The 27,524-nt window shown below is 41.1% G+C and overlaps 2 protein-coding genes across 2 annotated transcripts in view; both read left to right on the plus strand.

Moving 5' to 3' along the window:
- Positions 1 to 1,955: 1,955 nt before the first annotated feature.
- Positions 1,956 to 14,889, plus strand: LOC128700332 (troponin C, isotype gamma). Its single transcript, XM_053793442.2, has 6 exons — positions 1,956 to 2,086; positions 4,524 to 4,551; positions 7,830 to 7,973; positions 9,923 to 10,042; positions 12,186 to 12,317; positions 13,359 to 14,889. The coding sequence occupies exons 1-6, from the start codon at positions 2,084 to 2,086 to the stop codon at positions 13,382 to 13,384; spliced, it is 453 nt and encodes a 150-aa protein (XP_053649417.1). The 5' UTR covers positions 1,956 to 2,083; the 3' UTR covers positions 13,385 to 14,889.
- A 10,876-nt stretch (positions 14,890 to 25,765) lies between these two features.
- The window catches only part of LOC128700333 (troponin C), a 15,073-nt gene continuing 13,314 nt past the window's right edge, over positions 25,766 to 27,524 (plus strand). The window contains exon 1 of the mRNA XM_053793444.2: positions 25,766 to 25,894. Coding sequence (XP_053649419.1) covers positions 25,892 to 25,894 — 3 coding nt within the window. The 5' untranslated portion in view covers positions 25,766 to 25,891. The remainder of the gene's footprint in view (positions 25,895 to 27,524) is intronic.

A 27,524-nucleotide genomic window follows, 5' to 3' on the forward strand; every position in this document is an offset into this window, starting at 1 on the left:
ATATATATGTGTGTGTGTATATATGTGTGTGTGTGTGTATGTGTGTGTGTGTGTGTGTGTGTGTGTGTGTCGTGCTGAATATGTAAAACTGGTCAGTTAGCAAGAACTCATTTAAAATTAAGTCCTTTCTAAAATTTTCTCTTATACGTTTAAAGATACATTTTTTTCATTAATGTTAATGTAATTTTTTTTAATTTTGCTCCAATAGAATCTTAGAAAACTTACCTAACCTTATTATAACAAGAACAATTTATTTTAGCCTAACTCAACTAAATATATTTTAGATTTGTTTACAATAATTTAATACTAAACAAACACAGTGAAATATATATTTTTCGTTAGGTTCAGAATGATTTTGGTGAAATTATTGCATACACAAATTTTCGCTTGTCCTATATGGCAAGATGAGCGTTGCTATTTAAGCCAAGATCGCAAGTTCTGTCTATTCGGCACGACATATATATATATATATATATATATATATATATATATATATATATATATATATATATTTCCCTGTGTATACACACTGAGCAATACACACTACTTGGTGTATACACATTAAACAATATACACCTCTGTGTGTACACATTGAACAATACACACTATGTGTATACACACTGAACAATACACACTTCACAGTGTATACACACCGCTCGGTGTATACTAAACAGACATTGGGGAAGTGGTCGGAAAGGGAACAGCACTTAGCAAGAACAAGTACACGAACCAGGAAGTGCAAAACAAGTACAAGAACCAGGAAGTACTGCTCGTCTGGTCCACCCTCCGTACGTATCCGCTCATGAACAAGTACGGAGGGCTCTTGATCAAGGGAGTTAGAGGTATCCTTATAGCCCTCTGGTGGAACTTGATTTACATCACAGTCCCACGGGTTTAAAGCCTTTCAGTGACTAAAAAATTAATTAATTATTGATAGTATAATTTAGGATTATTCCAGGTGATTACATACAGATCTTCATGATAGAGCAAGAATGTAATTGGTCCTTGGCACATGTATTTATAGCTGCTGATTGGTTAATTGGACTTAAAGTCTATTGACTACACGAGGGTCATTAAGGCTGCACGTCACTTGTTGACTAATGTCAAATAATGGCCATATATAATCATACATACACACACACACACACACACACACACGATGTTAGGAAGTATTTTTTCAGTCACAGAGTTGTCAGGAAGTGGAATAGTCTTGGAAGTGATGTATTGGAGGCAGGATCCATACATAGCTTTAAAAGGAGGTATGATAAAGCTCCTGGAGCAGGAAGAGTGACCTAGTAGCAGCCAGTGAAGAGGCGGGGTCAGGAGCTGTGACTCGACCTCTGCAACCACAACTAGGTGAGTACAACTAGGCAAGTACACACACACACACGTGAACTTTCATATATATTTTTATATTTTGTTACTTCATAACGCTGCGGGCATTATTGTAGAAGAGGCTGGGCTTGTGAGCTACTGGGGATGCCTTTCTCGGATGAAGCAGCAACTGAAACTCGCATCATTACGACGACAACTTATCCCCTAATATAGTCATATTGATCAGCGTTCGGGATAACGTCACCATTGCTTGTATAATTTGGTTGATTTTGCTGGTGTTAGTAATAGGCTAGAAGCGTGCACGCCCACTGTTTCCTTGCCAACTGAACATTCTAATCATCGTGATTAGAATATTCTAGGAAGGTCTTGACCAGTGCTCCGGGTGTTTGAGGTGACAAGACCTGGTGGACGCGGGTGGCCAGTGCTGAAAATCACATGGGGTGGAAAACAGCTGTAAGATTTTTGCGACCGAGATTTTGTGTGAGGTGTGGGTCTTGACGGGGTGGGGGATGGGAGGGAGAGAGGGGTCAACTGAGGGGTGTTGGTTGGTTGGAAGGGGTGAGGGGGGGTGATTGGGAGGGGACATGGTATGAGGAGATTGGGGGGAAAGAGGAGGTTTGCTCGGGAATTCCCAGTTGACGGGCTTTAAAAAGCGGAGGTGGACGAGTCCTGTGATTCATATCTAAGTGAGGTTCTGTTGTGTTCACAGTCGTCCCGGCAGCAGTTGCTTCCCTCTACACTTGTCACTATGGTGAGTGAGCTCTCAATTCGACCCATTTTTCAGCTCGTAACTCCGTCCCATGGGACTGTCTGCCGCTGTTTTCACTTTTTCCTCGTCAGCAGAAATCTCTTGTTGCTGATTTTTGTGAAAACACAGATTCATAGGAAGCTTTTATTGTGTCAGTGTTTCGCTCTGTATGGAACTTCAGATATAAATCCAGATGAACTCCTGTAAACCTTTTCGCGTATAAAATAGTAACTGGCTCTCATGGGAAGGCTTCTGCATTCACTACAGAGAATAAATATTTGAGACGGTCGAAGAAGTTGCGAGGTTGTTGGGATGGTTCCTCAGCCTTGACAGTTCATGGTGTTTTTGCTTATTTAGTCTATTAAATGAAGCTCAGTTAATCCAGTCAACTCCTCCAGTGTAGAAAGAGCTTCAGACAGGTGAGAAGACGTTTTTATATATATATATATATATATATATATATATATATATATATATATATATATATATATATATATATATATATTCACATTGCTATAAACAGCCGTTGATGTATGTATACTAATACACACCTCTCAGTGTGTGTATATATACTGAGCGATTCACACTTTTTGGTGTATAGTTAAACCTGTCTAGCATTGGTCAGTAGGCCTATTGCAGTGCCCCTTCCGTCTCGTCGACTTGTGTTCTTATTTCTTATTAATTTATTCGCAAATTATGTCTTGCCGGCTTCACGAGGGTCGTTAACTATAGTTAATAAAACTATAGTTTTATTAACTCTGAGCCTTGTTCACTATAGCCCCTTGTTAACTATATATAGCCTTGTTAACTATAGCCTTGCTAACTATAATCTCAATTGAACGTAAGTTTACAAACACATACACTCCTCTCCCTGTATATATTCGTTGTTCTTTTATTTAGTTAGCTAATAAGTTAAGCTTGTCTAGCATTGGCCATGGACTATGTAAGTGTTATTAGGTCTGAAAGTCACCTAGGGTGGCCGAGTGTCTTAAAGCCCGTCCACATGCTTCCGTCATGTTGATCACGAGTCAAGAATACCCTGGTCAATACAGCAGGGACTAAGGTGAATTCTCAGCATATATGAAGTGTTATCAAAACAGTTCTTGTACTCTAATTTTCGTGCGCTTTTTGGATGAAATATGGTGGTGGCGTATATCACACTGCTCTGTACTCTCCTTTGTGAAGTAGCTTGGCGAGTTTCAGTGCGTTCGGTCATTCCGTTGAGGGTAGACGGGCATCTTTTTTTGTCGTATTGTCAGTGCGTTGCTGCTATTTTTTTTATAACAGAATGGAATCTCTGAAAGAAAGAGCAGCGTGTGTGTGAAATTCTGTTTCAAGCTCCGTAAAATGGTTACTGAAACTCGCAAAATTCTTCAGCAAGCATTTGACTACGAAGCAATGGATCGGAAACAGTGTTTCGATTGGTTTTCTCGATTCGAAGCAGGACGAAGGTCAGCTGAGGATGATGAACGCTCTGGTCTTTCATCAACCTCATAAACAGAAGCCAACATTGAAAAAAGTTAGGAAGGTTATTCAGGAAGATCGTCGTCAGACTATCCAGGACATTGCCAGTGTTGTGGGAATTTCTTATGGGTCGTGCCAAATCATCTAACTGAAAATTTCAATACGAGGCGAGTGGCTGCGATATCTGTGTTCGACTTGCTGACTCAAAACCATGAAGACCATTGTTTTCTAGCCAAAAACAACATGACAGTCGTCCCCCACTCAACCTACTCCCCAGATCTAGCTCCCTGTGACTTCTTCCTCTTCCCAAAAATAAAAATAGCACTGAAGGAGCGGCGTTTTAACGACGTGGAGAAGATTCAAGCAGACTCACAAGCCATGCTAGACGCCGTTAGGAAAGAAGAGTTCCGGAAATGTTTGTAGAAGTGTCAGAGGAACTGGGATCAGTGTATAGCCTCCCAAGGTGAGTATACTTCCAGGGAGACAACTTTAACTAGGTGATTACGTAAGCCAATATATTTCTTTGCGGCAGTCCAGGAACTTTTAGATAGCACCTCGTACACCGAGAAAGATATATACCTCAATTGCATATAGTCTGCTCGTTTACCTTAACACTAATATCTACTTTGCTTTATTACCTAAAAAAAGAAAAAAGCATTTACTTAACGTAAATGGTCAGTGTATATGTCCAATTATGATTTTATTATTATTATTATTGCTGTTGTTATTATTTAGTATTACTATTATTCTGTTTGACTTTGCTTAGATTTTGCTTGAGATAAAAAAATAAAATTAGATTTTCGTTTAACTTTTTATTAACATCATTTCTTTTACGTTCTTTTATTTACATTCATATCATAGTTTTGTTGCAATAAATATGTACTGCCTTTCTGATTTATGTTGCTATATTATGCAATTTTATTAGTTTCCCAACTTATAGAAGAGGTAACATTGCTGACCTTAAGTACCATTGCAGGACACCCTGGACGAAGAACAACTTGGTGGTATGTATGTTGTTGTATGGGCAGCCCCTGACCCAACCTCCATCAAGCTGCCCACTGCCAGCCACTGCCCCCCCTTCCTTCCTCCCTCCCTCCCTCACACTTCACTGTAGCCTGAATCACACACTTTCCACCCTACAGTGATCTATGGACCAAGCTATTCGTTTCTTACCACTGTAGCTTGAACTGCCCATGTTTCGTACCAACATATTAACCTGTAGCCTAAACTGCCCACCCTTCCCCACCTCTATACTAAACTGCCAAGTAAGCTCCCCACGCTCCCCCAACACCAACATTCGCACACAACTGCACGACACAAGAACACACATTTATTCCTGACTATAAGCATTAAAATTTTAAATCCTTTTGTAATACTTAATACGGATTTCAGAATAAATGTAACTCAACCAGGCCCGGTGGTCTGGTGGCTAACGCTCCCGCTTCACACACGGAGGGCCCGGGTTCGATTCCCGCGGGTGGAAACATTTCGACACGTTTCCTTACACCTGTTGTCCTGTTCATCTAGCAGCAAATAGGTACCTGGGTGTTAGTCGACTGGTGTGGGTCGCATCCTGGGGGACAAGATTAAGGACCCCAATGGAAATAAGTTAGACAGTCCTCGATGACGCACTGACTTTCTTGGGTTATCCTGGGTGGCTAACCCTCCGGGGTTAAAAATCCGAACGAAATCTTATCTTATCTTATCTACTGTTTTCCCCAAGTACTCTTCAGTGTTGTGATGGCTGTTTGCATCTATCTTGCTCTCTAATCAACATAATAAAACACAAATAACCCGCACATAGAAGAGAAGAGCTTACGACGACTTTGTAAATGGTCCAAGTCGGACCGAAACGTCGTCGTTAGTTCTTCTCTTCTATGTGCAGGTTATCTGTGTATTCCAGTCACGGAATTGTGCCTTTTTTGTTATCAACATAATAAAACTGTCTTAGGAGTTATATTCGCTTGTATTCAACTGAAGATCCTGTTGTGCAAACGAAACGTTAAGAGTTAAACATGTGTCTTATTCATTAACTTGTCAGTATTGAATACCATCAATAATCATATTTTTATTATATATATCTATCAAAATTGGATACATCAGCAATGTGTTGCTGCCCTACTGTGTGCCATGGTTACAGTGGGAAGAAAAGCTAGCTATGTTTCCCTGCTATATTCCACCACACCTGGCTATGTTTCTTTTTATTGGAGCTGCCGTGATCTCGGTGAAGTGCTCTTGGTCCAGATTACTGTATCTACCCTCCACCTCGTACACCACGCACTATATCACATTTACGGGTTTAACGCTTCTCCGTTGATATAATAATAATCAAAGGCCTTTTTATTCTGTCAAAATTACGGATATTCATCACCTTATTTGAGTAATACCAATATTTTTCATGATCTCTTCTCAGCTTTTATTGTGTGTCTGATGTGAAGGAAGTTGGTCACTATACTGAGGGTCGGGACAATTTACATCTAATCCACAATGCTGCATAGCTGGAACATACGCAAGTGTGTCAATATATCACTTTACATAAGTTCTCTCTCTCTCTCTCTCTCTCTCTCTCTCTCTCTCTCTCACACACACACACTCATACACAATTGGAAGTTGAAGAGTCAGGTGAGTTAAAGGGATATTAGGAAGCATTTCTTCAGTTACAGAGTTGTCAGGAAGTGGAATAGTCTGGCAAGTGATGTAGTGGAGGCAGGATCGATACATAGTTTTAAGATGTATGATAAAGCTCATGGAGCAGAGGGAAAGAGGACCTCGTAGCGGTTAGTGAAGAGGCGGGGCCAGGAGCTGAGTCTCGACCCCTGCAGCCACAAATAGGAGAGTACACACACACACATACACACACACATACACACACACACATACATACACACACACACACACACACACACACACACACACACACACACACACACACACACACACACACACACACACACACACACACACACACGGTTTAGTTCACCGAGGCTTCATAAACTAAGTTACACCTTAATAAAACCCAGAATAAACCTTGTAAATTTTAAGTTTTTCTTCCATGTGTCTTTCCACCAACATTTATTACATTACTCATTTTTCCCCAAATAATTTTTTATAATTATTTTTTATATTTTGTGGAATTTTTTGAGTTGACACAAAAAACTCGTTTTTTTTTATACTGCTGAGTAAGCGTTAAACCTGATAAGTCTTACATCACATGCATACTGGGAGCTGGTGAGTTCTGATCCGAGGGAGGGGATGGTGACCTCAGTTTCCTTGGATCACGAGCTCCTCACCAGTGTCAAAGAATCTCTAGTAACAAGAAATAGGCTTAAAAATGTGTCTCTTCTTTATTCAGTGACTGATTCTCTTCTTTATTCAGTGACTGATTCTCTTCTTTATTCAGTGACTGATTCTCTTCTTTATTCAGTGACTGATTCTCTTCTTTATTCAGTGACTGATTCTCTTCTTTATTCAGTGACTGATTCTCTTCTTTATTCAGTGACTGATTCTCTTCTTTATTCAGTGACTGATTCTCTTCTTTATTCAGTGACTGATTCTCTCTCTTCTTTATTCAGTGACTGATTCTCTTCTTTATTCAGTGACTGATTCTCTTCTTTATTCAGTGACTGATTCTCTTCTTTATTCAGTGACTGACTATCTTCTTTATTCAGTGACTGATTATCTTCTTTATTCAGTGACTGATTATCTTCTTTATTCAGTGACTGATTCTCTTTGTTCGTGTCTCTTATTGTCACTTTTTCGTCCTCTGTTTTGCACCATTGGATCTGCCAATTTCTTACCCGAAGTACACTTCGTCATCTTCCGGAAGTACACTTTACCATCTCCCGGAAGTGCATTTTGCCATCTTCTGAAAATGCAACTTATATCCCACAAATTCTCTTATTATTTCCGACAATTTATTTTGTGTCGAAACAGCCTTAACTCTTATTTGCTTTATCTCCTTTATCATAACTTGTTATTTAGTTATCCCCTTTATCATAACAAACTACTGGACATAACTATCTGCTTTATCATAACTAACTACTGGACATGTTTAAGTTTTCCAAAAATCTTTAGTTTAACTTTTTAATTGAACATATTTATCAGTTAATATATTTATTACCTTATTTCGGTTATTTACCTAAATGTTTTATAATTTAGTTGTCACAAGTTAATCTCTTGTACACTTATTACTTTTTAAATATTATTTTTATAATTACTGCGTCAGTCTGGAAGCGTAGACAACGATATTCACACACAATATAACACCATCTTTGTGTTCCAGCTCTCAAGAAGGCCTTCGACTCCTTCGACACTGACAATAAAGGCTACATCACCCCGGAGACCGTGGGCGTCATCTTGCGGATGATGGGCATCAAGATCTCTGAAAAGAACCTTCAGGAGGTCATCGCAGAGACTGACGAAGATGGTAAGTAGAAGTGGTGGACTTCAAAGCACAGTTTAATGCGGTCCTCGAGGTGGACTTCTAAGCCCAAGCTAAGGCGGTCCTCGAAGTGGACTTTGACCTCAAGCTAAGGTGGCCCTCAAAGCGGATTTCGAAGCTCAAGCAAAAGTGGTCTTCGAAGGGGATTTTGAAGCCCAAGTTAAGGCGGTCCTTGTAGTGGACTTCGAGGACCACATTTAAGGTGGTCCTGCTCGAAGTTATTCATTGTTGCTGTAACCATTAGGGATGCTCTGAACCCTTGAGGATGAGACCCATACAGATGCTGAAAAATGGGAGGTAATCAGGTTGGAACACTGGAAAGGGATGATAGCCTCTGTTCTTTAGATCAAGAGCCCTTCCACAACATCAAGGTCCCCTTCGTTGTAGCAGCTAAGCTATAATAATAATAATTATTATTATTATTATAACAGCAATAACCTTAATTTATTTCTCAATACTCGTTGTGGAATAAACTTTATTGGTCAACGTAGAGCTTTATCAAGTCATGACTTGATAAATCTCTACACAGAGCAAAACCTTGACCAATAAAGTAGAGCGAAACACTGTCCCACTGAAACTTTCTTATAAAACCTGCGTCTTTTCCTCACTAAACTAAAGATATTTCGAGCCCTATGAACTTAGTAAGACATATTCCAAAATCCACGTTTATTAAGATATGATCAGAAATCCAAGTCTTAGGGATAACTAAGATATTCTGCTCTGCTGTTTTCATTTTCACCAATTTTAGCAGTAGTGATGAGCAGACAGAAACAATTCAAAAGTTGTCTTGTATATTAGTGGGGCAGTATTTGTTGAAGTCAGTCTCTCTCTCTCTCTCTCTCTCTCTCAGCAGTGTTGCTGATGAAAGTACTGATGGGGGAAATTTGAATTAGAGATCTCCGTGAGTAGTAACAGTAACAAGTAAATGTATTAATAGTAGTAATAACTGTACTAGTAGCAGTAGTAATATAGTAAGTGGTAGTAGAAAGGTGAAGTAGCGATTCCGTGATAGTAATAGTAGTTGTAATAGTAGCAGTGGTAGTTCTAGTAGTAGTAGTAGTACACCTTCTAGCACCAGTAGAAATAGAGTAATAGTAATAGAAAGGTGACGTCAAGATCCCCGTGAATAGTAATAGTAATTGTAAAAATAGTAATAGCAGTAGCAGTCGTAGTAGTAAACGTATTAACAGCAGTTGCAGTGGTAGTAGTATTAATACATCTACTAGTAGCTGTAGTAATAGTCTGGAACAACTAATACTGTTGCTACTATTACCAATAGTAGCAGTAGTAATAATAATGGCAGCGGTACTTAAGATTCCAAGCTCTACTTTTCTCGTTTACAATAAATTTTCATATAGGTGGTTTTTTTCAATACTACATAGTAACTCTCTTACTCAATTTGTCAGGCAATAAATCTGCTGGAGGGAGTGAGAGGCGTGTCTAGCGACTCGAGAGTCTAGAGATAAGTAGCGAAAATTAGACTATAATTCAGTTCTTCTGTGTAGATAACATCAATATCCTGCTTAAGGTTTTCAGTATATGTCCCCTGCATGCACGCTTTCTTTTCGTTGTGTTTGTCTACCTACCTTTTTTTTCTGGTGTTTGTCAGGGCATACACCACCCTTCCTTTAGTCTCTTCTACTTCTCGCTGATGGGACAAAAACAGAGGCAAGTAGAAGAGACTAAGGATGGGGTGGTGTATGCCCTGTCACAAGCACGAGAAAAAAAATAGACAAACACAATTAAAAGAGAATGTATATAGAGGAGACATATACTGAAGACCTTACGCAGTATATTGATGTTATCAAAATCCCCACACTCGCATTAAACATTCAGTGCAGAGAGTTGCGGGGATACGCCCTTCCACTAGTATCTTCGTGCAATGTGTGTGATACACACCCTAGACTTCACCTGACATGCTTCCACTCCTTCAGGATCCGGCGAGCTGGAGTTTGAGGAGTTCGTGGAGCTGGCCGCTAAGTTCCTCATTGAGGAGGACGAGGAGGCTCTCAAGGCAGAGCTGAAAGAGGCCTTCCGTATCTACGACAAGGGAGGTAAGTTGTTTAAAAGTTACTGCCAATGAAAATTTCCTCTTACGCACATACACATACACTACCAGAATTCCAGAGGAGGTGCAGGTCATTCAAATCTATTAAGAAGACCGAGTGATTAGTTGATTTTCCCAAACTGTAAATAAAGTACGTCTGTTTTGTCTTAAAAGTCTATAGATGCGAAGTAATAACTGTATAACTAGGCCCGATTACATTAGAATATTCAACCATTTAAGTACAGTAAAGACTCAAGACATACCAGGTCATGTTGCAGAAAGACCTGGATTATTATTTTTTTTTTTTTTTTTTTTGGGGGGGGGGGAATTGTCCGAGAGATGCTTACTTGTGTTTGAATTCGAGGAAAATAAAGTTGTAAAGCAAGAAAATGTAAACAGAGCGAAAATTATATATTTTATTAGGGGAAAAATCTAATGGAAATGAGCCATTTCAAAATTAATTCTCAAATTTTGCCCCCTGAGTCCAACATGAAGGTAACAACTTGTAAACATAAGATCGGCACTGGGAAACATAAGCAAGACACGTTCATAAACACGTTCAAAGCACCTATTGCACCACACCTTCAATCCATTCTTGAGTGTGTAGCGCCTGTGTGGAGCCATCACCCACTTCAACACAAAGTGAAACACAAAACATTGAGTTGAATATTATATCCGAGGAAGGAAGAATGTAAGTGATAACCCTAATTTTTCAGGTGTAACAAAGAACAAAAGGGGATTTGATCACGACATCAAAATTATTCAGGGACATAAACCGTGTAGACAGTGAAAGAATCAGGAACAAGAGAATATGGCTGGAAGTCAGAGAAAAATATTCGAATATATTTCTTCAATATAGCAGTGATTAATATAAGCAACCCACTGGAAGCAGTCTGAACACAGGCTCAAAAAATAATAACAAAAGTCGACAGTCACCAGGTGGAGCTCAGAGCTCATCCCTCGCAAACTAAGACAGGTCAGGATAAGGTCATTCCACATATACCAGTACAATTACAAATGAGTAAATACAGTTGTACATATAAATTGTACATTTCAGTCAAGTCATTAACCTGACGATACACCACGGTACACCATCCAGTGGCTTTATCATGTGTTTAATTCTTCATCTAGGTATTGTATAGGTTACTATATACTTTGTTGTCGACTCCAGGCTCAGGACTGATTACCTCAAACTACTCCTAATCGTCAACCATTCTTCTTTGTACTGGACTAGGAAGCCACTGGCTGGCGAAACGTTTCCACAATAAATATACCCAAATGTTGCACATGTGTCTAGTTTATCAAGTTGTCGGTTCTCTGAACCATTTCTGGAGAGTCACACCATAGATGAGTCTCTAGTCATAAGCACATAGACAGAAAGCTATGTTGTAGTCAACTGCCTCTACATCACAAAACATCAATGGGGAAATTGGCTATTTTCTGAAAACTCGGCTGCACCCATGATAGGAAATGATTTTATTGTTCGGATAATTTAAATGAAAGTCTAGTAGCTGAATGAGACGGTTCCGCGTAAATGTTATTTCGTTGATCGAAACGTTTCATCGATACAGATACCCAAGTATTGTTTAAATGTCTTAGATCAAAGATAACATTATTTTCCAAGTGAAAAGGTTTATTCACAATACCTTCATAATATGAAGTTCTGTTAAACATTTGCACAAGAACCTGTTATGCACTGGAATAGTTCAAACATTATTATGATTATACAGTAATATTATTATTATCATTATAATTATTTAAAGCCTTTTCAAATACGCATAGTCTCCATAACCTATAGTCACTGCTTTAACTTCAAAGAAACAGCTTCTATGACCTACATACACTGTTTCGAGTTTCCTAACTACGTAAATACAGCTTGTATAATCTACGTTCGCTGTTTTAACAGCACGAACACAACTTCTATACTCTATATTCACCGTAAAAATGCTTACATTCCGTGACCTACACTTACTGTTTACACTGCTTCATCTACACACGGTGGTGTAAGTGCAACAACCACTGAAAAGTTTTAATAAAGTTGAGTTTTGACGTGACACCAGAAGTATAGCTTTGCTCCTGTAGGTGCAAATAGGTAATTGCAGATGCAGCTTCTATAACCTAACCTTCATTGTTTGGTGTGTGTGGTACAGGCAACGGCTACATCACCACCGACGTCTTGAGGGAGATCCTGCGAGAGCTGGACAACAGGTTGACGGAGGCTGACTTGGACGGTATCATTGAGGAGGTGGACGAGGATGGATCTGGCACTCTCGACTTTGATGGTGAGAGAGAGAGATGGATGGTGAAGGGATCTTCATTCGAGGAAATGGAGCTACCCATACCTGGAGAGTATACCTGGAGAGGGATGCGGGGATCAACGCCTCCGCGGCCCGGTTGTGACCAGGCCTCATTTGGATCAAACCTGACAGTCTTGGAAATATATTTCCCAGAGAACTTAGCGTTTGTTTTCAAATAATAATAATAATACTAATAATAATATTATTATTTTATCCAAAATACATTATTATTTTTATTGGGGGAAGCTCTAAATCAGTAGGGGTTATACATCTGGGAAATGGAAGGTAATCAGGTTTGATCTGAGGAAAGAAGGGTAGCTCTAGGGCCTTGGATGAAGGTCCTGTTCACCAGCATCAAGGTATACACCTTGAAGTATTATCCAGAAAATCCTAACTTGTAGAGGCTGACGAACTTTGTTATAACTTGCTCGTGTTCTTCGCAAGAACACTGCACAGAACATATTCTACACATGTTCCATACATGTTTTATGCATATTTTACACATGGTCTACACATGTGTCCTGTAGCTCACACCTTGATGTCCGTGGTTCGATCCCTGGTATGAGTGGAAACATTGGGCTGTGTTTCTTTGAGACACCTGCTGTCCCCGTTCACCTAGCAATAAGTAGGTGCGTGGGTGTTAGCCGACTTGTGTGGGTTGCATCCTGGGGCCGAAATTAACCTAATTTTCCCAAAGTGCTTTGCTTAATCAGGGACTTTCTATATAGTATGTCTTCTATGGTCTGTATAAGTTGTATCATGTACCTGTAGAAATAAATATTATTATACATGTTCTATACATGTTTTACACATGCTCTACATGAAAGATAATTATTTTATTAAAAAGAACGCTGAACCCATAAATAGATTAGACATTCAAGAAATTCTGAGAATTATGTCAATAAATAATTGTAGTCTTTCGCATTTTAAATACCGTCATTATTTTGTTTTGCTTTCCTCTTCTGTTGCTCTATCACCTCTTTAGTTTCACTTTTGCCTATCTTTCTCTTTTTTTCTTGTTTACAGAGTTCATGGAGATGATGTCAGGTTAGAAGTTCACAGAGAACATTAAGAGTAACATCGGAATTCCAGCCATAAGTGTCGTGTTCAAGGTAGAGTGCCGAACCTAAGGTGGAGTGGGACTATGCCCTATCCCAAAGTGGAGTGGGATAACTTCCTCCTCCAGTGCCTGAGTGGGATTACGTCCTCCTCCAGTGTTTGAGTAGGATGATGTCCTCCTCCAGAGTAGAGTGGGTTGCCGTCTTCATCTTAAGACTCCCCGAGAATCAACTTCTACCTCTGTCTACGTCAGTTATGTTCTCTCATCACTCGCCACACATTTCACTCTCATCCCCATCCAAGTCTCATTGTAAGTTGCTCTTAACATTACAATTTTCGTCACATTCCCTTGTTCAAGTCGTACTATAAACCAATTACGAAACCTGGTTTAGACTACGTCGTTGCTGACACTCTAGACGTATTCCAGTGACTACTGCTGACATTATTAAAAGAAAAGAGACGTTGCAGGGAAAGCTTTTATTGGAAAAAACTTTTCCTCTGTTAGAACGGACATTTTTTTTCCTAGCAGGGTTTCAGTACCAGGCTGTGTTATATTCCACGGAACATCCCACTATATGTATGGGTTTGTGGTGACTCGCGTCTCCCGTCTGAGACGCTCGGGGTTCTAGCTCTAGTTGGAGGGTCAAACCTTTTGTAAAATTCAATAATAAGTCAAGAACAAAATAATGTAGGCTTAATATGAACTTTTTAACAATGTTCCATCACCAAAAAGTACTTAGGTGTATTTACACTACATGAATTAAGTAAACAACAAGCCAGTTTATAGGTAAATAATTAACAAAGTATAATATTGAAAGTTAATCTATTAGCTGCAACAGTGACTGCACGCTCATAAAGAGTGCATGTGTGAGCCAGCTGTCGGCCTGAGAAGGTCTGAGTAGACAGAATGTTTCACAAACGAGGGTTGTGTGACCCTTGTGTGTTTAGCACATAGGTTTGAGTGTAGTAATGATTCACCCAGTTAACCCTTCCCCGTGTGACTGACAACCACAGCTCCCAACAGTCACCCAACCCAAGCAGCCAGGGTCGTGTACCACCACCCTGAGTACTGTGCTTACAGCTGACCTAAATAACTTGTACTGTGGTACGCTATGCACTTGAATACGTAGTGAATACCCAACTGCAAGAAGCTTAACGACGCAATACAACGAATACTCGCTGTTGCACTCGTTGCATGTAATACTGATCAAGTTATGATAGGCTGATTAAGCTCTAACAGAGTGAAACGTTGTGCCAACAAAACCTCGCCCTGCGACATGTGTCCCTTTCTCACTTCACTTCTGTGTAGCTGCATTCTTGAGATTCATGCGCTGTATGACCCTTACGGGTTTAGCGCTTGGTTATGATTATGACGATAATAATAATAATAATAATAATAATAATAATAATAATTGATATTCATGCCTGAGTTTATGTTCATTTTTTCTAAAATGACTTGTTTATCCGATATTATTTGATAAATAAAAATATGAATCCAGCCGTTGCGTGTCTCTTCATCCTTCGTTACTACGGCCTCACCTTCAGACATTGTGTACCAGCTGGAGGATAACAGCAGCGTGATCTCTCTACACTTCATCCACTAGCTGGGATGGATAACAGCAGCAGTTCGACTCGGTGCCTCAGGAGCGGTGACCTTCGAAATCTATTACATGTAATCTAGAGAGCTGGAGTGTGTGTGTGTACTCACCTAGTTGAGGTTGCAGGGGTCGAGTCCAAGCTCCTGGCCCCGCCTCTTCACTGGCCGCTACTAGGTCACTCCCCCTGAACCGTGAGCTTTATCATACCTCTGCTTAAAGCTATGTATAGATTCTGCCTCCACTACATCGCTTCCCAAACTATTCCACTTCCCGACTACTCTGTGGCTGAAGAAATACTTCCTAACATCCCTGTGATTCATCTGTGTCTTCAACTTCCAACTGTGTCCCCTTGTTACTGTGTCCCATCTCTGGAACAGCCTGTCTTTGTCCACCTTGTCAAATCCTCTCAGTATTTTGTATGTCGTTATCATGTCCCCCCTATCTCTCCTGTCCTCCAGTGTCGTCAGGTTGATTTCCCTTAACCTCTCCTCGTAGGACATACCTCTTAGCTCAGGGACTAGTCTTGTTGCAAACCTTTGCACTTTCTCTAGTTTCTTTACGTGTTTGGCTAGGTGTGGGTTCCAAACTGGTGCTGTATACTCCAATATGGGCCTAACGTACACGGTGTACAGGGTCCTGAACGATTCCTTATTAAGATGTCGGAAAGGTCTTCTGAGGGTTGCTAAGCGCCCATATGCTGCAGCTGTTATTTGGTTGAGGTGCGCTTCAGGAGATGTGCCTGGTGTTATTATACTCGCCCCAAGATCTTTTTCCTTGAGCGAGGTTTGTAGTCTCTGGCCCCCTAGACTGTACTCCGTCTGCGGTCTTCTTTGCCCTTCCCCAATCTTCATGACTTTGCACTTGGTGGGGTTGAACTCCGGGAACCAAATGCTGGACCAGGTCTGCAGCTGTCCAGATCCCTTTGTAGTTCTGCCTGGTCTTCGGTCGAATGAATTCTTCTCATCAACTTCACATCTGCAAACAGGGACACTTCGGAGTCTATTCCTTCCGTCATTCACTCACAAATACCAGAAACAGCACTGGTCCTAGGACTGATCCCTGTGGGACCCCGCTGGTCACAGGTGCCCACTCTGACACCTCGCCACGTACGTATATGTGTGTGTGTGTGTGTGTGTGTGTGTGTGTGTGAAACTGAAAAGAATTTGAATCTTCTCCGAATCCTTGGTTCTATTAGCTCCCAGAAGAGACTGTAGAGATATATTACGTGAGATTATTATTATTATTATCATCATCATAACTAAGCACTAAACCCATAAGGTCATATAGCACTGTCGCTGAGTGAGATGTAAGTAGGATCTGTTTTGTATGGGTCAGTAGTCCTACGGTAGTGCTTCATCTTTTATGTTCTTAAAATCTTAGAGACCGGGGAGCAGAATGCCTTCAAGGGTAGATGCCTTGATGCTGGTGTAAGGCTCTTAAGCCAAGGAATTGGAACTACTCTTCCCTTTTTCAGATCAAATCTGGTTAATTCCTATTTCCAAGGAGCTTCGTGAGCCCTAAGGGTTTAACGCTTTCCAGTAAAATATAACGAGTGGTCGAGTGGAGGGACCTGGAAGAAACATCGAGTATCAGAATGGATATGTGGCCGTCAAAAAAAAAAAAAAAAAAAAAAAAAGATTCATCATCCCACTGCTAAGTATCTTCTCCCAAACATTTAGTTCTCTGGTCCTCTGATGTTCCTTTATATTTGTCTTATTATTAATATTCTATGAAAAGATTTGATTGCGTCATGTACATTGTTTCCTGTTCTTCGTTTTCTCGTGCTTAGTCCATTTCATCTGAAGTATTTAGAATCTGTCTTCGTTGGACACAATTATTTTTCCCGTTTGTCAGTGGAAGCCCTTGTTGATATTTTTTTTTTTACCCGACCTTAACAGCGTTTTCCACTTAAGCAACTTCCCCACTCCCGAATCTTCCGCTGAAAGATGATACGAAGCTGTTGTAAATTCACCTCTTTAAATTTTGAACACAGACTATATTACCCTTTATGTTCCGTCCCTGTTTGTGGATTATGTTAACGGATATTTGACTATCCACTTTACAAACGGACCCGATATTTCTCTGGATCTTTTATGAGCTGTCACTTCATGGTTACTTCTGTCAGATGCTTTGGTAGAAATTTCGATATGCAGCATCTGCCTTTTTTGTTTTCATCCAGTGACTTCGTGAGTTACTCATTGTGATGGATTAGTTACTAGAGATACGATCTTCCTGATCTAAAAACGTCCTCGTTTAAAGTGTCAAGCTAGTTTCTATAAAACTAATAAATTGACGTTTTACGATCCTCTGAAAGACTTTTATGATGTTCGATGTTTGTGAAGCTAGTCTATACTTTTCTGTCCTTTTCCTAGTGCTAGTGAAGTGTAAAATTTCTTACGATATGCTAAACTAGATATATCGCAGACCCTGTACGAAAAATATTTAGTTTCCTAAGAGGAAGTATGCTTAACTTTCTACCCAAAATGAAATTATTGGAGCATAAACACGTAACTAATAAAAGTGAATCAGTGTCAGTAAATTAAGATAAATACCAGCCTGTCTGCACGACACACTTACGACACGGTGACACATTTATTACGTGCCAGCCTGTCTGCACGACACACTTACGACACGGTGACACATTTATTACGTGCCAGCCTGTCTGCACGACACATTTATTACTTACGACACGGTGACACATTTATTACGTGCCAGCCTGTCTGCACGACACACTTACGACACGGTGACACATTTATTACGTGCCAGCCTGTCTGCACGACACACTTACGACACGGTGACACATTTATTACGTGCCAGCCTGTCTGCACGACACACTTACGACACGGTGACACATTTATTACGTGCCAGCCTGTCTGCACGACACACTTACGACACGGTGACACATTTATTACGTGCCAGCTTGTCTGCACGACACTGTGTGACAAATAAGACACGTACTGTACAAGCAGTTCCTCATGACACTCAGAGAAAATTACTCCATGTCACTGTACACACCCAGTTGTGGTTACCGGGGCTGTAGTACCAGCTCCTGCCTCCTGCAAATGACAAAGCTAGCTGTCTACCTTGTAGGCTCTGTCATACCTATCCATAAGACTGTGTATGTGTTTCCACCACCACATATTCTGTGATTCATTAATATTCTACCATACGGGAATATTCCATAAAGAGTCTTCCAATATTTGAGTTTGCTCCATATATATAAGATGATCTCATTGAAACTTAAGGGAAATATTTAGTGAAATATTTAAACTGATTAACATTCTTACTCTTCTTCATGCATATTTTATTACTGTGTATCATGCTCGTGTATAAATGAATTATTATTATTATTATTATTATTATTATTATTATTATTATTAATATTATTATTGTTGTTGCTGTTGCTATTGTTATTGTTATTGTTGTTGTTGTTAATAGCAGTACTATATTATTATTGCTATATTAATTAACAGATTAAATTTAAAATAATAATCATCACCATTAATGTAGCAACAATAGCTAGAAGTAACACCTTCCACAACTAGCAGGAAAAAGTAATAGCCGTTTTAATTACATGCAACACCTCCCCTAACCCCCTCCCCCCAAAAAAAAATATATACCTGTTTACAAAACTCTTGAGCAAAGATTTCAAGCTCTAAGGAAACGTCTATAAAGGTTTTATTACCTGCAATAAATACGCAGGTGAAGCCCCTTGCCTCGGTATATTTTATTTGTGGTGGTCCACAAGGAGTTATTCTGAGAGGAACCAAGGCAGTGGCCAGCCAAGACTGTAGGAACCACTCGGGAAAAACTAGGGGAAATTGGGGGAAGACTGGGGGAAACTGGAAAAAATTTGGGGAGAATCTGGGAAAAATTGGGGAAAATTAGATGACGTTATGGGGCACCAATTTCATGTATATTATGTGAAGGTTCGGGTTATGTTCGAGGTGTTCTCACCTGCTTATACTCACCTCGGGGTAAAATAGACATAAATGCACTATAATGCAGTTCTTTACTACGTTTCGCCCACACGGTAGGCTTGATCAGGCCACAAACAGATCTACCTGGGCAAAGAGTACACGAGTATTTGCAGGATGGAGGGTCATGTACTCTTTGCCCAGGTAGATCTGTTTGTGACTTGATGAAGCCCACTGTGTGGGCGAATCGTTGTCAATAAAGGATCACATTATACTGCATATCTGTCTAAGTTTCCATCGTGTCGGTATTTTATATCATTTATCTCCATTGCTCACCTCTGTGTGCTTATCTGGCTGAGATTTACCTATTAATATTCACCCGTTTGTATTCACCTCTCTTCGAACTCACCTGATTACTCGTAAGGGGACGATATTCCCCGGGGTGTGGAGGCTGTTACCTGGGGGAATAATTTGCACTGGCACTAGCATAACTCACGCTAGAGAAAGCACTGGTGCCAGAACTCACTCCAACGAAAACATTGGTAGCAGAACTTCTCGTACGACCAGAAACATTGGTATCAGAACTAATAGTACCACCACTAGCATGACTAGCAGAATTTACACCACAAACGTGACTAACAACATTCCTTCCCCACGCATCCCTTCACGAATTTAATGTGGCACTGTTGTTCGCTCTTTGAAGACCAGGGAACATCTGCTGTACATTGATGTTCTCTGCTCTTTGAAGACCAGGGAACATCTGCTGTACATTGATGTTCTCTGCTCCTTGAAGACCAGGGAACATCTGCTGTACATTAATGTTCTCTGCTCCTTGAAGACCAGGGAACATCTGCTGTACATTGATGTTCTCTGCTCCTTGAAGACCAGGGAACATCTGCTGTACATTGATGTTCTCTGCTCCTTGAAGACCAGGGAACATCTGCTGTACATTGATGTTCTCTGCTCCTTGAAGACCAGGGAACATCTGCTGTACATTGATGTTCTCTGCTCCTTGAAGACCAGGGAACATCTGCTGTACATTGATGTTCTCTGCTCCTTGAAGATCAGGGAACATCTGCTGTACATTGATGTTCTCTGCTCCTTGAAGACCAGGGAACATCTGCTGTACATTGATGTTCTCTGCTCCTTGAAGATCAGGGAACATCTGATGTACATTGATGTTCTCTGCTCCTTGAAGATCAGGGAATATCTCTTATACACTGATGTTCTCTTCTCCTTGAAGATCAGGGAATATCTCTTATACACTGATGTTCTCTGCTCCTTGAAGATCAGGGAACATCTGCTGTACATTGATGTTCTCAGCTCCTTGAAGACCAGGGAACATCTGCTGTACATTGATGTTCTCTGCTCCTTGAAGATCAGGGAACATCTGCTGTACATTGATGTTCCTGCTCCTTGAAGATCAGGGAATATCTCTTGTACACTGATGTTCTCTTCTTGAAGATCAGGGAATATCTCTTGTACACTGATGTTCTCTGCTCCTCGAAGACCGGGAGACACTTCTTAACTAATATTACTCCAGCCTGACATTATCCAAGACTCTGTCTTCATAAATCTTAACCACATTTGATGGGACTGTTGTTAGCCATAAAAATTTTTTACTGAAAGCGCTAAATCCGTACGGGAGGTCACAGAGCAAGGAAGGGTGGGAAAGGAAGGAAAGGGCAATCAGGTTCGATCCAAGGAAAGGTGACCGATAGCTCTACTCCCTTGGATTGAGAGCTCTTCACCGATATCCAAGACTCAACAAGTAGGGAAAGAGTCTTGCAGAGTCTTGTAGACTCTTGTAGTCTTGCAGAATCTTGCAGAGTCTTGTAGGGTCTTGCAGAATTTTGTAGATTCTTGTAGAGTCTTGCAATCTTGCAGAGTCTTGTAGGGTCTTGCAGAGTTTTGTAGATTCTTGTAGAGTCTTGCAATCTTGCAGAGTCTTGCAGAGTTTTACAGAGTCTTGTAGAGTCTTGTAGAGTCTTGCAGAGTCTTGTAGAGTCTTGCAGAGTCTTGTAGAGTCTTGCAGTCTTGTAGGATCTTGAAGAGTCTTGTAGAGCCTTGTAGAATCTTGCAGAGTCTTGTAGAGTCTTGTAGAGTCCTGCAGTCTTGTAGAGTCTTGCAGAATCGTGCAGAGTCCAGCAATTTCTGCAAGATACGTTACAGAAACTTGCAAGATATGTTGCTCCATTGCAATGTATCGTGTGACCTTTAAAGTGTGGTTGGAGGAGGTCATCTGTTTGGTCACTCCCACACACGTGTGACCTTAGAAGTGTGGGTGGAAGATTAAGCTATCTCTCTGATCAAACACTGGCTTCCACGATACACATACTAATTTGTGTACGTATAATTGATTGTCAGTCCTAATACACTAATAAGTGTATTTATTTAGGTGTATGTATACAATAATGTAGTTTTTAGTGTATTTACAGTCGTAATGAGTTGCCTTTGTCGGAAACAGAATAGCGGTATTTGTGTTGAGTGTAACAGTACCTCTATTGAGTAGTGTAACAGAACCTCTATTGCGTGGTGTAACAGTACCTCTATTGAGTAGTGTAACAGAACCTCTGTTGCGTGGTGTAACAGTACCTCTATTGAGTAGTGTAACAGAACCTCTGTTGCGTGGTGTAACAGTACCTCTATTGAGTAGTGTAACTGAACCTCTGTTGCGTGGTGTAACAGTACCTCTATTGAGTAGTGTAACAGAACCTCTGTTGCGTGGTGTAACAGTACCTCTATTGAGTAGTGTAACAGAACCTCTGTTGCGTGGTGTAACAGTACCTCTATTGAGTAGTGTAACAGAACCTCTGTTGCGTGGTGTAACAGTACCTCTATTGAGTAGTGTAACAGAACCTCTGTTGCGTGGTGTAACAGTACCTCTATTGAGTAGTGTAACAGAACCTCTGTTGCGTGGTGTAACAGTACCTCTGTTGAGTAGTGTAACAGAACCTCTGTTGCGTGGTGTAACAGTACCTCTATTGAGTAGTGTAACAGAACCTCTGTTGCGTGGTGTAACAGTACCTCTATTGAGTAGTGTAACAGAACCTCTGTTGCGTGGTGTAACAGTACCTCTGTTGAGTAGTGTAACAGAACCTCTGTTGCGTGGTGTAACAGTACCTCTATTGAGTAGTGTAACAGAACCTCTGTTGCGTGGTGTAACAGTACCTCTATTGAGTAGTGTAACAACCTCTGTTGCGTGGTGTAACAGTACCTCTATTGAGTAGTGTAACAGAACCTCTGTTGCGTGGTGTAACAGTACCTCTATTGAGTAGTGTAACAGAACCTCTGTTGCGTGGTGTAACAGTACCTCTATTGAGTAGTGTAACAGAACCTCTGTTGCGTGGTGTAACAGTACCTCTATTGAGTAGTGTAACAGAACCTCTGTTGCGTGGTGTAACAGTACCTCTATTGAGTAGTGTAACAGAACCTCTGTTGCGTGGTGTAACAGTACCTCTATTGAGTAGTGTAACTGAACCTCTGTTGCGTGGTGTAACAGTACCTCTATTGAGTAGTGTAACAGAACCTCTGTTGCGTGGTGTAACAGTACCTCTATTGAGTAGTGTAACTGAACCTCTGTTGCGTGGTGTAACAGTACCTCTATTGAGTAGTGTAACAGAACCTCTGTTGCGTGGAGTAACAGTACCTCTGTTAAATAAGGAATAACAGTAAAATAACGGTACGCTTTTCCAATAAAGAATAACGATACGCCTCTAATAAAGAATAACGATACGCCTCTAATAAAGAATAACGATACGCCTCTAATAAAGAATAACGATACGCCTCTAATAAAGAATAACGATACGCCTCTAATAAAGAATAACGATACGCCTCTAATAAAGAATAACGATACGCCTCTAATAAAGAATAACGATACGCCTCTAATAAAGAATAACGATACGCCTCTAATAAAGAATAACGATACGCCTCTAATAAAGAATAACGATACGCCTCGAATAAAGAATAACTGTACGCCTCTAATAAAGAATAACGATACGCCTCTAATAAAGAATAACGATACGCCTCGAATAAAGAATAACGGTACGCCTCTAATAAAGAATAACGGTACGCCTCTAATAAAGAATAACGATACGCCTCGAATAAAGAATAACGGTACGCCTCTAATAAAGAATAACGGTACGCCTCTAATAAAGAATAACGATACGCCTCTAATAAAGAATAACGGTACGCCTCTAATAAAGAATAACGGTACGCCTCTAATAAAGAATAACGGTACGCCTCTAATAAAGAATAACGGTACGCCTCTCTTAATAAAGATTCCGCACAATTCCTCTGTCGACTAAAGAGAAACATTGCACAAATAACCCGCAGAAAGGAAAGAAATTAATGGTGACGTTTGGGTCCGACTATGACCATAATTCTGCAAGTAGTAACACATTTCCTCCGTGAACCAGACATGCTTGCAACATTACTCTCCTTATTCTAGCCGGTGAGGTCACTCAGAGTGCCTCAAGACTCTCTCATCCTCCTTGTTGACGGCCGGACTACTAGTAGGAAGGCATTCTCGGAACGCCTTATACTGACGGCCGGACTAGCAGTAAGGCATCCTGGAAACGTCTTATACTGACGGCCGGACTAGCAGTAAGGCATCCTGGGAACGTCTTATACTGACGGCCGGGCTAGCAGTAAGGCATCCTGGAAACATCTTATACTGACGGCCGGGCTAGCAGTAAGGCATCCTGGGAACGTCTTATACTGACGGCCGGGCTAGCAGTAAGGCATCCTGGAAACATCTTATACTGACGGCCGGCCTAGCAGTAAGGCATCCTGGGAACGTCTTATACTGACGGCCGGCCTAGCAGTAAGGCATCCTGGAAACGTCTTATACTGACGGCCGGTCTAGCAGTAAGGCATCCTGGAAACGTCTTATACTGACGGCCGGACTAGCAGTAAGGCATCCTGGAAACGTCTTATACTGACGGCCGGACTAGCAGTAAGGCATCCTGGAAACGTCTTATACTGACGGCCGGACTAGCAGTAAGGCATCCTGGAAACGTCTTATACTGACGGCCGGACTAGCAGTAAGGCATCCTGGAAACGTCTTATACTGACGGCCGGACTAGCAGTAAGGCATCCTGGAAACGACTTATACTGACTGCCGGACTAGCAGTAAGGCATCCTGGAAACGTCTTATACTGACGGCCGGACTAGCAGTAAGGCATCCTGGAAACGCCTTATGCTGACGGCCGGACTAGCAGTAAGGCATCCTGGAAACGCCTTATGCTGACGGCCGGACTAGCAATAAGAAATTCTGGGAACGCCTTATGCCGAGACGGACGAGACGCAGCATCCAGGTGCGGGAGATAACGTTCGCTCAGGCAGCCTCGTGTTTGTGCTGATCACCGCCAACAACACTGCCGCTCGATGCTACTCTGCTGAATTAGCCTTGAAACTCTTGTTTTGTTTTGTTTTTCATTACAGATTTTTTAATTATTAAAGCTATTATTATTGGTTTACAATGGAGAAATTGACTTAGTAAAATAGTATTGTTATTATTATTATTATTATTATTATTATTATTATTATTAGTAGTAGTAGTAGTAGTAGTAGTAGTATTAGTAGTAGTAGTAGTAGTAATATGATTATGGGGAAGTACGCATACAAATATGCAATCACACACACACACACATGCACACTCACCGGGTCAGGAGCCATGAATCGACCCCTGCAATCACAAATTGGTGAGTACACACACACAGGCACTTATCACTAGTAAAGCAGACACTCATCACTAGTAAAGTACTCATCACTAATAAAGCAGGTACCTTTACCTGATTACGAAGAACTCAAAAGTAATTCTAAGAATGTCAACAAAATCTTTATCTAAAACAAGGAGCTTAAAACAGCGAGCTTAAAACAAAGACCTTAAAACAGGGACCTTAAAACAAGGAGCTTAGAACAGGGAGCTTAAAACAGGGAGCTTAAAGAAGGAGTTTAAGAACAAGCAACTTTAAAACAAGGATCTTAAAACAAGGGGCTTAAAACAGGAAGCTTAAAACATGGAGCTTACATACAAGGAGCTTAAAACAAGGAGCTTACATACAAGGAGCTTAAAACAAGGAGCTTACATACAAGGAGCTTAAAACAAGGAGCTTAAAACATCCAACTTGAAACAGCCAGCTTAAAACTACCAGCTTGAAACAACCAGCTTAAAACAACCAGGTCAAGATAATCAATTTAAAACAAGCAGCTTCAGACAATCAGCTTAAAACAAGCAGCTTAAGACAGCCAGCTCAGGTACTGAGCCCTAAGACTCCACGTGTTGGCTCCTCACAGATATAGATTGGTAGAAAGCGACTGTACGGTACTAAGTTACACCCTGGGGGAGGGTGGGGTGTTGTTGGGGGGGCGGAGGGGGAGGAGGGGAGATTGAGAGGGGTGGGGAGACGAAGAATAGGGACGGGTGTGGGGAGAGTGAGAAGGTAGGGGGAATGTGGAGGTAATAGGAGGGGAGGGAGAGGCTGGAGAGGGAAGGAGGTGAAGCATAAGAACAAATGAAATTATAGGGGGAGGGGGAACTTTTTTGTTAGCGTGGCCTGGGGAGGGGGTTGAGGAGAGAGGAAGAGGAAGGTCAGTGGGGGGGTAGAAGGAAGGTCAGTGGGAGGGAGTAGGAGGAATAGAAAGGTCAGTGGGAGGGGGTAGAAGAAAAAGGAAGGTCAGTGGGAGGAATAGGAGTAAGAAGGTCAGTGAGAGGGGGTAGGTGAAAGGTCAGTGGGAGGGGTTAGGAGGAAGCTGACGGTCAGAAGAGGGTAAGAGGAAAAAGGTCAGAGGGAGAAGGTAGGAGGAAGAGTAAGAGGGGGCAGGGTAAGTTGTGAGGGGGGGGGGTTGTCATGGCATAAGGTCAGGTATAATATAAAGAGAGCGGTGGTGGTGGCAAAGTTCCCACTGAGTAAGAGAACTTCAGTCACCACACACCAGCTGCCCTTGTTTCTTCCAAGCAACTCCCACTACACTTGTAAACATGGTACGTGCTTCATATCTCTCTCTCTCTCTCTCTCTCTCTCTCTCTCTACCCCGCTCTTCTTAACTTACAGTCGACCAGTTAATACTTCATGGTCTCTTGGGATCTGTCATACCTGCTCCTGATACTCTGTACTGAGTTTGATATCCCCGTTCTTCCTTAGGTACAGTCTATTTACAGTTATATAACCCTGAGGCTGAAGAAGTATTTCCTAACATTCCTTTGGCTCATTTGTCGTGTTTTGCCTTTCATTTATGTCCCTTCCCTTCGTTTCTGTGTCCCGCATTTCAAACAGTCTGTCCCTATCCACCTTGTTATATCTTCTAAGTATCTTGTATGTCGTGGTTATGTGTCTATCTCTGTTCTCTCTTCTAATATCATTAGGGTTCAGTTTTTTCAGTAATTTAGTCACCTCAGGTCTGAAATTTCTCGAGTTTCTGAACGTTTTTAAGCAAGATGTGGGCTCTATGCTGGTGCTGCTTACTCTATGCTACGCCTGACGTGTGCGTCGAGTCTTACAGGATTTCTTTTATAAAGATCCTTAAAATTTAGCTCCGAGATTCGCCACTCTGGTACATGCTTATGCGTTTCGTGTGTAGCTCTAGTAATATGCTCGGTGTGATGTTCACCCTCGGATCATTCTAAACATTCAGCGGACGGAGGATCGAGCCTTCACCAGCGCTTGCGCTGAATGGTACTCATTGATTAACCCTTCATGAAAGTCAATGTCATCCAATGCGGTTTCTCATTCTCAGCCAAACTATGCAAAAACAACTTCGTGGAAACAAGATACGCTGCAGAGCAAGCTTGAGCCGTCGCAACATTTCGCTCTGTGCAGAGCTTTATCAAGATGACTCGACAAAACTCTACACAGAGCGAAAAGTTGTTTCAAAATTACTTAGCTCTGCAAAGTGCAGCCTAGTTTGCTACCGTCGACAGTACGAACATTTGGTGTAGGTCTGGTACAGTGCTCCTTCCTTCTTAAGTGGAAGTGATTTGAACCTGACTAGCTTAGGCCAGAAGGTAACCTGGACCTGCCTAGTATGGGCCAGTAGGCCTGCTACAGTGCTCATTCTTTCTGTTCTTATCCAAAAGCACGACCGCTATCGACAACAGCTGAACGAGTGGTGAATATTCAAATGGTATAAAATACCGACAGGTTGTTAGGTAAGACACATATGCAACAGTTAGAGTATTGTTCCATAGTCTGAAACAATATTGTTTCAGACTATGGAACAATACTCTTCTCCAGACTGAGGGACTGACCACCTCAAAACTTCAAGGGTGATGGACTGATTACATCGTCTTCAAGTATCTTCTGATTCTATCAACTTTTCTGTACTCGACTGAAGAAGCCTACTGTGTAGGCGAAACGTTTCGAAATAAAGATACCTAACTGTTGAACGAGTGCTGTTGTAGATTATCTTCCATCTTGTTTGTTACGTAGAATGACCTTAATTGACCTCACCTGACCGTCCCTCCTCCCTCCCTCTTCCCTGTTCATCCAAAGGTTAGGTCAGGTTCGTCAGGAAACAGGACAAATCTCAACCTCTTTGTTGTCTTTCTTCCCTATAGGCCTATATTTTAAATTTTCTTTCTATAGGCTTTTGCGTGTTTTCTCCTCGTATCTGAG

Source organism: Cherax quadricarinatus, chromosome 71 (assembly GCF_038502225.1).
Source record: "Cherax quadricarinatus isolate ZL_2023a chromosome 71, ASM3850222v1, whole genome shotgun sequence".
Classification (NCBI taxonomy): domain Eukaryota; kingdom Metazoa; phylum Arthropoda; class Malacostraca; order Decapoda; family Parastacidae; genus Cherax; species Cherax quadricarinatus.

What these genes read in the sequence shown, in the direction of transcription:
- LOC128700332 (XM_053793442.2), top strand. An exon ending in CGCAGAGACTGACGAAGATG is followed by an intron (nt 7,974 to 9,922) that starts GTAAGTAGAAGT and finishes CCACTCCTTCAG; the next exon opens with GATCCGGCGAGCTGGAGTTT. An exon ending in CCGTATCTACGACAAGGGAG is followed by an intron (nt 10,043 to 12,185) that starts GTAAGTTGTTTA and finishes TGTGTGGTACAG; the next exon opens with GCAACGGCTACATCACCACC.